This window comes from Thunnus maccoyii, chromosome 21, assembly GCF_910596095.1.
Source record: "Thunnus maccoyii chromosome 21, fThuMac1.1, whole genome shotgun sequence".
Taxonomy (NCBI): Eukaryota; Metazoa; Chordata; class Actinopteri; order Scombriformes; family Scombridae; genus Thunnus; species Thunnus maccoyii.
This window is the reverse complement of record NC_056553.1, coordinates 11,946,128-11,958,732: the sequence shown is the minus strand read 5'-3', so window position 1 is coordinate 11,958,732 and position 12,605 is coordinate 11,946,128. Positions and strand designations below refer to the sequence as shown.

The following is a 12,605-nucleotide window of genomic DNA, read 5'->3' as shown; positions in this document are numbered from 1 at the left end:
ATGTGATATTTTAGCTGTTGTGGATCTAGATTCAGTTATATCTGTATCATTTCAACACCTAAGAGAAGTGAGGGTTTATGTGTATGTAAACTTTACATGTCATGTTTTCAATATTTATGTTATTGTTCTTTTCTTTTCCCTGTTTCTGACATATAAGAGATTGCAATTAGGTATAAGTAGACCTAACCTCCACATACAGACATCGGCTCTTAACACCCTGTCTGGAGTCTGTAGTTATGTACAGTGGTGTGACTAATAACAGGGTCTACCTGGAAGCAATTTGACACCGGACTCTGAGCGCTACCATGAAATTTGTCTCCACTCTTTGAGTCACGGCCACCTTTCAGTAACAATTTATCTGTGGTAAAGCAGATTCGGGATTGTGTTATGACACATTAGTCACGTTCCCCGCGCAGATAACAAACACACACCGTCCTCCCGGAGACTACACCCTGCCCTGCTGTATAATTTCACCCAGCTGACTTTAGCAATAGCCTTTGCAAACGTAATCAGAAACAGTCACTAATTAAACAGCTATCAGTGTCTGCCTAGTCACGGCTTTAGTCAGGTTTTCCCCACATCATCAGTCAGACCTGTCATAATAACAGTAATGTCATATTAGTGCAAGATCTAGCAAAATGGTGGAATGTTGCTTCCCTTGTTTCCACAGCAAAAAAAAAGTCATGTATAGGTGCATAGGAGCTGCTTTCTGGTCCTTTTTGGAAAGTGGGAACAAGGCGTGATTACACCACTGGGTCCTCTGCTTAGCTGTGCATGTGTTTCATACAACTGTTAGCATGCCAGGCTGCCAAGTGGAAATTCTTGTCCAGTAAGACGATGACCACAGGGGCTGCCAAAGCTCAGGCCTCAGGGCTCCATAACCCAGGAAAAGGCTAAAGGGCCCGGTAATCCCCCTTCTGGGCTCGTTTTAGAGGTGGTGCAAGTGAGTGCAGGTCTTACATTATGCCAAGAGGTTGAGTGAATGTATCATAAAATACACCATTTCGCTTGTGGTCATTCAACCTGAGTCACCGGCTGACATTTAGCCCGCTAAACAGAAAGACTAGTTGATAAAGTCTTGATAAATACGCTCTTAATCATCCCTGTACTGAAGTCAAATGGTTAGCTCAGTGGGGTGCTCGGAAAGGGAAGGGGTCAGGAGGGATCACAGAGCGGAGAGTCTGTGTGAGTGGAAGGGAGGAACCAGAGCGAGGGAGAGTGTTGGCAGAAATCAGATGGACTTTGGTATCCAGCTGTAGTTCAAGCATGGCTGCAGGTGTCGGGGCAGCTGAGGTGATTAGTGCAATGTGATTAGCAACAATGAAATGAGCGGTCAGCACAGTCGAAAGCTAACAATTAGGACATTACTTTTGTTTTTTAACTTAGTACCGGTAATTCATTTCATGCACGTTTTTTTAAATTTCCACTGGATTTAGAGGCCCATGCCAAAACAAGTTTTCATCCCACTCATACTTTTTTTTTTTCTTCAACCACACCAGCATTGCTTTTTTGTTTCCTCAGCACCTAGACCTAATCCCCAAGAATGTACTTGGGTTTGGAGTGGGGAGTGGGGGGGTTAGGGCACTGTAATGTGGACAAGGAATGATATTTAGCCCTGCTTACCCACCCTCCCTGTATTTCAGCACAACCCCTAATGCTTATTATCGCTGCCTGGTATTTGTCTGGGTTTTTTTTTCTTCCTCCCTTAAATTTTCAGAGGTGTTTTTTGGTGTATGTATGTGTGGTTTTTGTTTTTCTGTTCAGACTTGTTTAACATCAGTGGAAGGGTTTGAAAACTGAAATTCCAGGGACTTTGGTGGTGTTTTAGTGAAATTAAAGTGTAAAGTTTCAAATGAAGACCTAAAGGCCTGTCTGTCTGCTCATTCAAGATGTCATCTGGCTTGTAGTTAAGTTTCTTACCTCATTAACTGAACTTCATTTCTGATATATGATGATGATGATAATGTTCTCTTTGCAAACTTTTAACACCTTTCCTTGATTATTTTGTCCAGGAATTGGGAAGGTGAAGAGCAGAAAGGGGGGGATGAGAGACACGGCCTCCAATGCCGACTCAGACATGTATGCAGATAACGGTGAGCGGCTGTACGACCTCAACCTGCCCGCCCTGGTCAAGTTCAGCTACACAGCAGAGCGCGAAGATGAGCTGTCTCTGGTTAAAGGCACGCGGGTGGTGGTGATGGAGAAGTGCAGCGACGGCTGGTGGCGCGGAAGCTACAACGGACGTTCTGGCTGGTTTCCGTCCAACTACGTGACAGAGGACGTGGATGGGACGGCGGGGGGAGGGGGAATGGGCGGGGGAGGGGACCCGGCTGGATCGCTAACAGAGAAGCTGGCGGCTGTGATGAACAGCACCACGAACGGGAACAGAGTGCTGCACACAGTCCAGGCACTCTACCCTTTCAGCTCAGGCAACGACGAGGAGCTGAATTTTGAGAAGGGCGAGGTGATGGAGGTTGTGGAGAAGCCAGAGAACGACCCGGAGTGGTGGAAGTGCCGCAAAGCGGACGGACAGCTGGGCTTGGTGCCTAAGAACTACGTCAATGTGCTGGACTCCACCTCCCATAAACCCACAGCAGGGCCTGCGGGGCCGCCCACACCTGACTGTGATTACATCTCGCCTTCAGGCAGCGGTCGCTTCGCGGGGAAGGAGTGGTACTACGGGAAGGTGACGCGCCACCAGGCGGAGGTGGCCCTCAACCAGAGAGGCATAGAGGGAGACTTCCTCATCCGAGACAGCGAGTCATCGGTCAGTAAGCCCACACCTGCTCACCAAAACCACCAGTTTCAATAGCTGTTGTGTGTGTTTGCCTCGAATTCTGATAATATCCTTTTTGTTTCTGCAGCCAAACGACTTCTCCATCTCCCTGAAGGCGCAGAGCAAGAACAAGCATTTCAAAGTGCAGCTGAAGGAAAACCTTTACTGCATTGGACAGCGCAAGTTCAACTCTATGGAAGAGCTTGTTGAACACTACAAAAAGGCCCCCATCTTCACCAGTGAGCAGGGAGACAAACTGTACCTGATCAAGGCCCTGGCCGCCTCCTGATCCCTCTGTTGCACACTTACACTCTCACACACACACACATACATACACACACACATACATACATACACACATTCTAAACTGCATCCATATACAGTATATACACACAGATACTTACACCAGAACACACACTAACATTTAAACTCCAAGCCTGAGGACTTAACACATCATCAGGACTTAAATGCCCGATTTGTGAGCATTCCAAGAGGAGGTATGGAAAAAGCACGGGAGAGACACAGAGGAATGGAGGCGGGGGAGACAAAAAGACTATGGACTCCTGAGAGTTGACTACAGACCTCTTGGTCACCTATTTAAAATTATCCAGATGTGTTAGCTCATAGGCAATGCCATGTATTTCCACCTTTATCTATTAGATTTGCATTTAGTTTTCTTTTTTTTTCTGTTGTTGATAATATATAATCTTTTTAACAGTTTCTTTTTAAAATGTGATGATTTTTAACTGTATCCAGTACACAACAAACACCCGTATGAGGCATTTCTCAGATTCACTCTAGCCTAGAGTTCTACATTTCAACTCATTTTTGTGTTGTCTGTCTTAACTCGTTTCTTTATGGTTGTGGACACGCTAATCCACAAACTCCTGCTAACTGCTAATCATGAATAAAAAACTAAGTGACCAAAATATATTTATTGATATAATTCTGTTAGGATCATGGTTGTAGAGATTGGATATCACACTGTGCATCTGTTTTTGAGGATTTGGAGTATTTTGAGGATTCCTCTGCTCGGTCAAATTAGACACTTCTTTTTGTACAACAGAACTGCTTGTCTCACATATTGCTGTATCCATATCATGTGAATGTTACAAAGCCGGGGCACCGCTCGCAGTGGGTGCTCAAAACGCCATGACTTTGCACGCATGCATGCAAACAAAACAGAATAGTGTTCAGCGTCCTCACACCTTCACTTGTGTCTCCTAAAAGAGAAATTGACAGTCCATGGAGAGTTTATCCTGGTGTTTTTGGAGGCCATGTGAAAAGTCAAAAAAGTGTTTTCCTCTCATGGTCTGGAGACAGACAGCTGGCGCGTCCTCCCAGTGTTGCCAAAGGGGACTTTTCTCTGGAGGAAGGAGGGCAGTTGGGCTGACAGCGGTGCAGCTTCCAAACACCCGCCAGTTCTGTGGAGCTGGGAGGGGAAATGGAGGGGCAGTCCAGAGGATGATGTCACTGCTCTTGAATTAGCGATCGCTGAAGGGAATGGAGCAGTAAAAGGTCACCCAGGGGTCATGTTTGTGCGGGTGCATAGCATATACATCAAGCATGGAGTATGCCTTCTTCCTCGCAAAGGATTAGTACTAGTGAAAGAAATTGATTACTTGGTGACATTTGTGCATTCATTTCTGTGACTTATTTGTCAAAAAAAGCAAGTCTAAGTGTTGGTTAAGTCCTAGTTTTGTGTTTTTCAAATCTATGGCCAATGTCAAGTTAGAATACAGTGAAACACATGGTTTATATTTACAGTAAAGGTCTCTAGTGAATGGGTTATTTGTCAAGCGAGAATGGACCAAGTAGTGTTTGGATCTGAAAGTGAAGGGCAGCTACAAGAGTAGCAGCGCCTGCAATCAAGCTGCAGCGGCGTTGGCAGGGAGCTGCTCCAGCAGCGGGCTCAGGGAGATGATTACGATGCCTGCGATGATGAGTTCTCCAGCTGTGGCCAGTTGGACCTGAGCACAGAGAGAGAGAAGGAGAGAGAGAGAAAGAGAGAGAGAAGAGGGATTTCACAGTGGAGGAATGGAAAAATGGACCCTAAAAAACAAAAGCGATGAATTAGGATCTAGGGAGGAGACTTGGGGAGAATCTATTCCGCTGGATCTGGAGTATCTGGAATACCGCTCCCAGTCATATTTGGGTGGGGAGATGAACAGAGGCCAACGCTGATGTATCACAGTGCAGAATAAAAGCTTTTTGGGAGGTCAATTCAAGCATGAAAAAGTCAGTCATGCCACAAAGAACACAAAACATGGGTGTGAACCTTTTTTTTTTTTTTTTTTCCTCTCCATTCCCCAGGTGACTGACAGCTATTCATAAAAGAGCTGAGTGTATTTTCTCTGTTTTCGGAGCTGAAAAATATTTAATGAACAGTGAAACATGATTTATAATGGCAAGTTCTACTTTTTCGCCTGAAGTACAAGTCAAGATCTTAAGTGAACTATGATTACACCTTATTACACAGTGAAACAGTTTATATATTGAAATAACATTCCAGGATGAAAGGTCAGGGTGTGCGCAGGGTTGGGGAAATGTCTTGATTTAACACGTAAACAGATTTCTGTCCACCTGCTCTCAAGTGTGAATCACAGTATTGTTATAGTTACACTTCAAGTGATTTCTGTTCATTTTGGGTCCCGAATCTATAAAAAAGATTTGTTTCAATTTTACCAATATTTCAAGCATATTTGTGCCTGTATTCTTCTCTTCACTTTTCGTCTCTGTATCGGTCATCCAATAAGTATTATTGGGTTTCAACATTTCTGTTACATGTCATTTTTATAGCACCTGATCCCTGGCTGTTGTCTTGGTGCCATGTTGCTGACACTTTAAGCGAGATAGTGTTTTGCCTACAGTCGTAACCAACCGCTATCAGCATCTCACATTTTTGTGAAATTTCCTCCCTGACTTCCAGTTCTGCAGCATCTGCAATATTACGCAGCATTAAAGTGACAAACGCCAACGCAACGTTGCCCCAGTTTGAAGGATTTAAGAGGAGATTTAAATGTGCCTTCACAGCTTTCTGTCAACCAAAGGTTTAAGAGTCTTCTTTTTTTTTTTTTCTTCTTCTTCTTCTTCTCATCCCGTTCTTCCCACTTCTCTTGTCACCGCTGTGTGCTATTTGGTTGAAGCTTTGCATGTGCGTCAGTTGAGTGTGATTAGTGAGCAATGTGCTGGGGGTGTCTGAAAACATCCTTATAGGGAAGGGTATTTCCTCATTGAGTGCTCACTTTGTTGATGTAGGTTGAAAATGTCAATGTCATTGTCTAACTTTTTTCTTTTCTTTTTTTTTTTTTTTGTCATGCATAAAATGCCCATTAGTTGATATTGTGTGTAGTATCAAGTGACCTTACCATAGCTGATTTCATTAAGTATAACTCCTTAAGTGAACAGTGAATGCCTAAATGTACAATATAAAAATATGTGCTGATGTTCATTCAGAAACATAATCCCAGGTGTGATGTAATCATGACCTGAATCTCATGTATGAGCACCTCAAGTAACGGTATCACATATTGTTGGTTGTGAAGAAACTGTCATGGTTTCCAAGGAAATAGTTTTTTTTAATGTCTGTATGTATTTCATATAAGACTAGTGTAAGACATTCACTTTTGCAGTTTAGCCACTTAAATATGTAAAAAAAAAAAAAAAAAAAAAAAAAAAAAAAATCTCAATACTTAAATGTTTTACTTGATATTCAAATACAGAACTACAGTATCTCCCTGCATAGATATTGTTATAAACTGGGATCTTTTTCATCTTACACCAATGGAGGCCGCATGAGCAGAGCCTTGTAGCTGTACAGAAAGGGTTTTAAATCTGCTTAAAAAGACATTGAAGTCAGTTGAGGTAAATATTATCAAGAGATTGTTTATCAAACTGTTTTTCATGAACTACAGCGCAGCTGGAACTCTGTTTCCTGACTGCTAAACAAGCCTGAGATAATCTTGAATCTATGATCGATTTCTTGATAATATTCAGATCAAATGACCCGTGTTAACTTTGGTGCTTTTGTGCTGCTTACATTTCTATGGTGTTCTTTGTCTCACAAAGCTTTTTTTTTTTCTGTATGAGAGAGAGAGAGAGAGAGAGAGAGAGAGAGAGAGAGTGAAGAAAACAGATCCATGCTGTGGAATGATAAAAGGCAGTGCTGTGAAATTTAATGTCATGCTCTTAATACTGTTTTTACGGAGGGGAGATCGTCTTCAGGTGTAATAATTTAGAAGAGTTTATTAGAGTGTTCAAAAGACATAATAAACGACATAAAAATAATGCTGTGTTGTTTTTATCTGCCAGAAGATAAAAGAAGCCAAATTGTTAAATGTTGATACTTCTATGTTCATTTTTTTCTTATTGCAACATTTTACTGTATTACAAAATATAGCATTTGACAAAATGTTTGGTTATAAGCTCTATGTGAAAACTGCATTGATGCACTTTCACATGTGCTTTAGCTTTGCTGTGATGTGGTAATAATGCAGCTTAAATGATGTGATAGACAGCAGAAAATTCATGCTTGGGAACAGCAGTGGTAGTTTTGTACGGTGCTTGTACGCCACCCGGTGGCTATTTGTATTATTACATTTACTGGAACCACCAGCTTGCAGGCTGATCTCACATGAAATCTTCAACAAAACTCAAGTCAAATTTTGGTCACTTTATTTCAAATCATTCTTGAAAAAAAGGATAATGTGATTGTAACATTTTGCAAAATATATCAATGCTCTGTTCATTCGTATCATTCTATACACAAGAAGGAGACAACCTTTTAGTTCAAGCATGCCCATTAATCACATCAATCAACCGAACTGTTGAAGTAGCACGCAGGACCTCATGAAGCATGCGAGACAAAAGTAGGCTTGTGTTGTTGTTGCATAACTTTCGGGCGACTCGAGCCAAATCTCACCACGGTTGTACAGTAGCTGACCTTGGTTTGTTCCGGCATCGGTCACAACAGAGCAGCAGGAGCCTGCTCTTGAGTTTTACCAGCTTTGGTCCTCATGCCAGTGGGGCCCAAGAAGATTCCCATCAGGCAAAACATTATAAGTATCAGAAAAAAAAAAAGATATAAAGAGACAAGCACTTTTTTTTTAAGATTATACCACAGCAAGCAATACTGATATAGTGTTTATAGCTACGGGTATGTCATAGCCCTGCTGATATCCAACACAAAGTAGTTACTACTTATCACGGAATATTTCTGTATAGATAAAAAGTTATGGTTCTTGTCAGACATAGAAAAAGCAAAGTGCAATAATTTACTTAGTTTACAAAACCATTAAGTTTTAAGGCTTGATCAGTGAATGATTTCAAGTGCTGAGGAATACAAAGCAGAGACCCTTCTTCAGGGCAAGACTGTAGATCTGCATAGTGCTACATAGTTGAGAAATAGGCTGCTATCTGTGATCCCGGGGTGAAACGGACAGAGCTAGTACAGACACGACTTCTCTTTTAGAAGTAGAGGAAGTCGGATATTGCAGCAGGCAGATGGGTCATCAGCTGCACTCTGATCCACCAGTGTGGTTCAATGGGGTTGTATCTTGTGTAAGGACGCTTGGATATGATGGCGTCTGTGATGTCATCCATCACGGGGGCCACATCCTTCTGTCCGCTGTTGCAATATGAGCGCATCAGAGACATGTGTCGCTCAAAGTGGGTTCTCCCGTAATCCTCCTTCACATCTGAGGGCGCCTCACTCCACAGCTTGTTGGCCGTGCTGGCCACAATGTCATGGGTCAGGATGCCGGTGGCCACGATGAAGTTTCCTGGTTCGATTATGGACACTTTAACTCCCCAGGTCTTCATCTCGTAGCGAAGGCAGTCAGAAAAAGCCTCCACGCCGTATTTAGATACACAGTAAGGAGACCGCAAGATGTTTCCCATCCTCCCGTACATACTGGCCAGGTTCACGACACGGCCTGCAAAGAAACAAGGATTTTATACTCCTCTGTGACCAATTATATTTAAAACACATGCTGTATTATGTATATTGTATATGATGATACAATGACAGTTTTATGCAGCACTACCACTAGTTAAATAATGTAAAACCAAACAAAAGGTGAAACTTCAAACTCAAAGTCTCCAGGTCCGTCGTTCAATTGTCTTTAGAGACATTCTTAACAAGAAGATCGCCTGAAGCTGTGCTTGGCTTAGCAAATAATTTTACTACAACACTCTTTTTTTTCATGAGTCACTCTTTGGCAACTTATTAACACAAGGAACCCAAGTTTTTCAGTTGGACAACAATACCTTTTTTTCCATGACAACATTTTTTTTTTTTAACATCTGAAATCCCAAAACGCATGTAATCAAGTTTCCTGTTTCCTCTTTGCAACACTTTTAAAGTGATCTTCTACTTGTTGTACTACACTACTACTTTTGTATTGTCTTTTAAATGCCAGCTAAAGTAATGTCAGCTTAAAATATAGTCCTTTTTTCTTATTTAATCACTTTGCAACTATGTAAAGAAAAGTGATATACAAACATAAAGTTTTCAAGAAGGATTGGGGAAAGGTTTTACATTTGTCTTTCAGTTTCAGTATTGCTTGCATTGTTACTATTCCTCACAGAAATCATGAGACACAACTACTGGGTCAGCTTCGCTCTTTTCTTCTGAGTGGGAATGCTAATTATGCTCATAATCCCACACAAAGAATCTTGGAAGAAAGGTTTAGTCACAAAATCAACCAAGTAAAATCCAAAGTACAAAGGAGTTTGTTACTTTAAGGTTTTTTCAGTTTGGCCCAACTGTTCTTGACACTATATAGCTTGTTTATATGTCAGACTGATAATGTGTAATATACAGTGTGACTTTCCAGCTGCTGGCTGACCTTTGGCCCTGCGGATTAATGGCAGAACAGCTTTGGTGACCCTGATAGTGCCCCACAGGTTGACCTCTGACACTTGCTTATAGGTGTCCATGGTGGTAAACTCTACTTCTCCAAACGTTGACACACCAGCATTGTTCACAACCGCCCACAGACCTGTGAACAGTGACAGGATATAAAATGTGTGAATGAACATATCTTCTTCTATCAAAGTTAGTGCGGTATCGTTATTCACCTCTCTCTGAGTCCTCCAGGTTGTCTTTAATATATTCCACAGCCTGGTTCACCTGCTCGTCACTGCAGACATCCAGCTGGACTACCTTCATGCGATCTGAATGAAACTCCTCCAGCTCCTTTGCACCTTCTCCACCTTTATCCTGCAAGGATGACAAGTCTCCTCAGTTACACCAGCTCATGACTTTTACATGAAATGTCCTAATTTAACCCCAAAGCTTTGAAAAATGTGTTCCAACAGTCATACTAATGATAATAATTTGATATTTTATTCAACCTCAGATAAATTAATCTTTTTGCTTGCCCCCCTTTATTAAGGTCAGAGGTCAGATACATAACTGAAGTTATTTTATTTAATAGGATTTAACACAGGACTGTTGTTTCAGACTGCATGAGTGCCTACTGCAAAAATGTGTTTGTGCCAACCTACCTTTAGAAGACATCCAGCAAAGACCGTGAAGCCAAGTTTGTGCATATGTTTGGCAAGTGCGTGACCAAAACCACTGTCACAACCTGTAATAAACACAGCTTTCCCCTTCACCTGCAGAGAGCACAGGATACAGTTAGGCTTGTCATTTTTTCCAGAAGAGAAGCAGAAAAAGATTTACAGGAGAACCATTGAAAAGCGTTACAAACCCCAATGCCTGTGGCAATGTAATATACACACACCATTTCAGTATTTACTGTAATATTCTTATTGCTAATACTCAGTGGTGGAAAGTAACTAAGTACATTTACTCAAGCACTTAAGTACAATTTTGAGGTACTTGTACTTTACTTGAGTATTTCCAATTGATGCTACTTTATACTTCCACTCCACTACATTTCAGAGGGAAATATTGTACTTTCTACTACACTACATGTATCTGACAGCTTTAGTTACTTTTCAGATGAAGATTTGACACAATGGATAATATAACAAGCTTTTAAAATACAACACATTGTTAAAGATGAAAGCAGTGGTTTACAACCTTTTTGGCTTTTGAAATCTTACAAAAAGCAGTGTGTAGTCAGGGTCACATTTCAGATGTCTGTGAGTTGTTAACAGATTTTTCCCTCTAAACTTCTCACATGGTTTCATTTCAATAAATGTTCAAATGATAGAAAGTTTTACTGAAAAATCAAAGATTAGAGAAAAAGTCCAAAAACTGAAAACACATTTGTGTATCAAAACTTTGTTCTTTCTTCTTTCTTCTCCCATTAATCATCTCACGACCCCTCAGATTTATCTGGTGATCCTCTGGAGGGGCCCGACCCCTAGGTTGGGAACCACTGAACTAAACTTACTGTATATAAAGTAGTTCAAAATAGCGCCACCTCCGGCAGCTATAACAGTAACATGCTGCCTGCACACTGATGCTTCAGTATTAATAATCTAATGATGTCATATATAATAATATATCAGTCAGATGGACCAAACCATTACTTTTACTGCTGATAATACTTATATACTTTCACTTTAGTAGGATTTTTCATTCACGACTTTTACTTGTAATTGCGTATTTTTACATCGCTGCATTGGTACCTTTACTCAAGGATCTGAGTACTTGTACTCATTAATAGTCTTATTCCAGTATCTCCTGTAGTGTTACTGTATGCATGTCCTATGCATTTCATTTTCTCCCGTAGGAAATACGTACATTAAAACGTAGCTGTGATATTTGCATCTTTCTATCGTGTTTTATAGGATAATAGATAGGACATTCATTCATAGTTCATGTTGAAAATACAGTCCAGATTATAGCCTTACCTCCACCAATCCTCTGGGAATGCGAGGCATTGCAACATACACAACAAAAACTAAATACAGCACAACTATGCTCTCGGTTACACTCGTCTCCGGTAATCCCACCATCCTCATCGCCGCGTTCAGCAGAGCAGGTAGTCCGAAACCCAGCACAACAGTCAGAAAAACTGAAAATGACACCAGGAGAGCCACTCGGAGCATGGGGAGCGGGGCCATCTTGACGGAATGGTGTGTTTACTTTCCTGGCGGAGCGCTCTACATTGCCCACCACAGGGTCGCGTCACACTCCCCCAGTGTCAAATTACCAATTAATAATTTATCTGTTATAAAGTAAGCTAGAAGACTTGTTTAGTTCTGTTGCTGCTCATGTATGGACGTCAGCTAAGTCACCCCGTTAGCCTTTATCTCCTTTTGTTTGTTTTGGCAAAACTGAAGCTAATTTAACGGTTCTTGTAACGTTGGTCCGTACACTAATGTCCGACGAAAAAATATAGCGCTAATAGTATCCAAACACTAAGTTATAAAACGCACAGGTTATATTACGTATCAATACAAAGTCATAGTTCTGATGAAACTGTTGTTTTGATTTTTTAAGCATTAAGTACCCTTCAAAATTTCTCACAAATTTGTTTTACTGTGAGTCCAATCCGGCTGTTTAAGCGAACCCGGAAGTACGTATGATTTAAACCTCTTGGCTCGCTGAACGACTCTGGGAAACAATTTTTCTCATGGGAAATGGGCTTAAGATAGTATGAGGCTCACTCATACTTAATTGTAGTCTTTTGCAGTACACTAAACACTTACAGTACAGTAAACTAAAACAGGCTACTGGTAGTGTTCTTATCCCATCTGACATAAATGGCGATTTCATTTAAGATAAACACATTCATTTCACCATAGCTCATCTTGAGAGAACTACTGAATTGTCAGAAGTGGATCTGTAACAGATGTATCCAAAGGGGTTGGTTTTCTATATGATGATACTTCATCCAGCCATCCTTGA

At 41.2% G+C, this 12,605-nt stretch overlaps 2 protein-coding genes across 3 annotated transcripts in view; one reads left to right on the top strand and one right to left on the bottom strand.

The window, feature by feature from the left end:
* nck1b (NCK adaptor protein 1b) overlaps window positions 1-7,063 on the top strand; it is a 29,198-nt gene extending 22,135 nt beyond the window's left edge. For both annotated transcript variants that reach the window (XM_042399144.1, XM_042399145.1), the window contains 2 exons: window positions 2,013-2,767; window positions 2,865-7,063. In XM_042399144.1, the coding sequence (XP_042255078.1) occupies window positions 2,013-2,767; window positions 2,865-3,065 (956 nt within the window). In that variant the 3' untranslated portion in view covers window positions 3,066-7,063. The remainder of the gene's footprint in view (window positions 1-2,012; window positions 2,768-2,864) is intronic.
* Window positions 7,064-7,433: 370 nt separating this feature from the next.
* On the bottom strand, window positions 7,434-12,272 carry bdh1 (3-hydroxybutyrate dehydrogenase, type 1). Its single transcript, XM_042399146.1, has 5 exons — window positions 11,606-12,272; window positions 10,286-10,396; window positions 9,857-9,998; window positions 9,625-9,777; window positions 7,434-8,709 (listed from the first exon to the last, which is right to left on the bottom strand). Exons 1-5 carry the CDS (start codon window positions 11,816-11,818, stop codon window positions 8,243-8,245), a joined length of 1,086 nt encoding a protein of 361 aa, XP_042255080.1. The 5' UTR covers window positions 11,819-12,272; the 3' UTR covers window positions 7,434-8,242.
* Between the last annotated feature and the right edge of the window lie 333 nt (window positions 12,273-12,605).

What these genes read in the sequence shown, in the direction of transcription:
- bdh1 (XM_042399146.1), bottom strand. Translation starts at nt 11,818, where the DNA reads ATGGCCCCGCTCCCCATGCTCCGAGTGGCTCTCCTGGTGTCATTTTCA. An exon ending in TTCCCAGAGGATTGGTGGAG is followed by an intron (nt 10,397 to 11,605) that starts GTAAGGCTATAA and finishes TGCTCTCTGCAG; the next exon opens with GTGAAGGGGAAAGCTGTGTT. An exon ending in ATTAATCCGCAGGGCCAAAG is followed by an intron (nt 8,710 to 9,624) that starts GTCAGCCAGCAG and finishes GTTTCTTTGCAG; the next exon opens with GCCGTGTCGTGAACCTGGCC.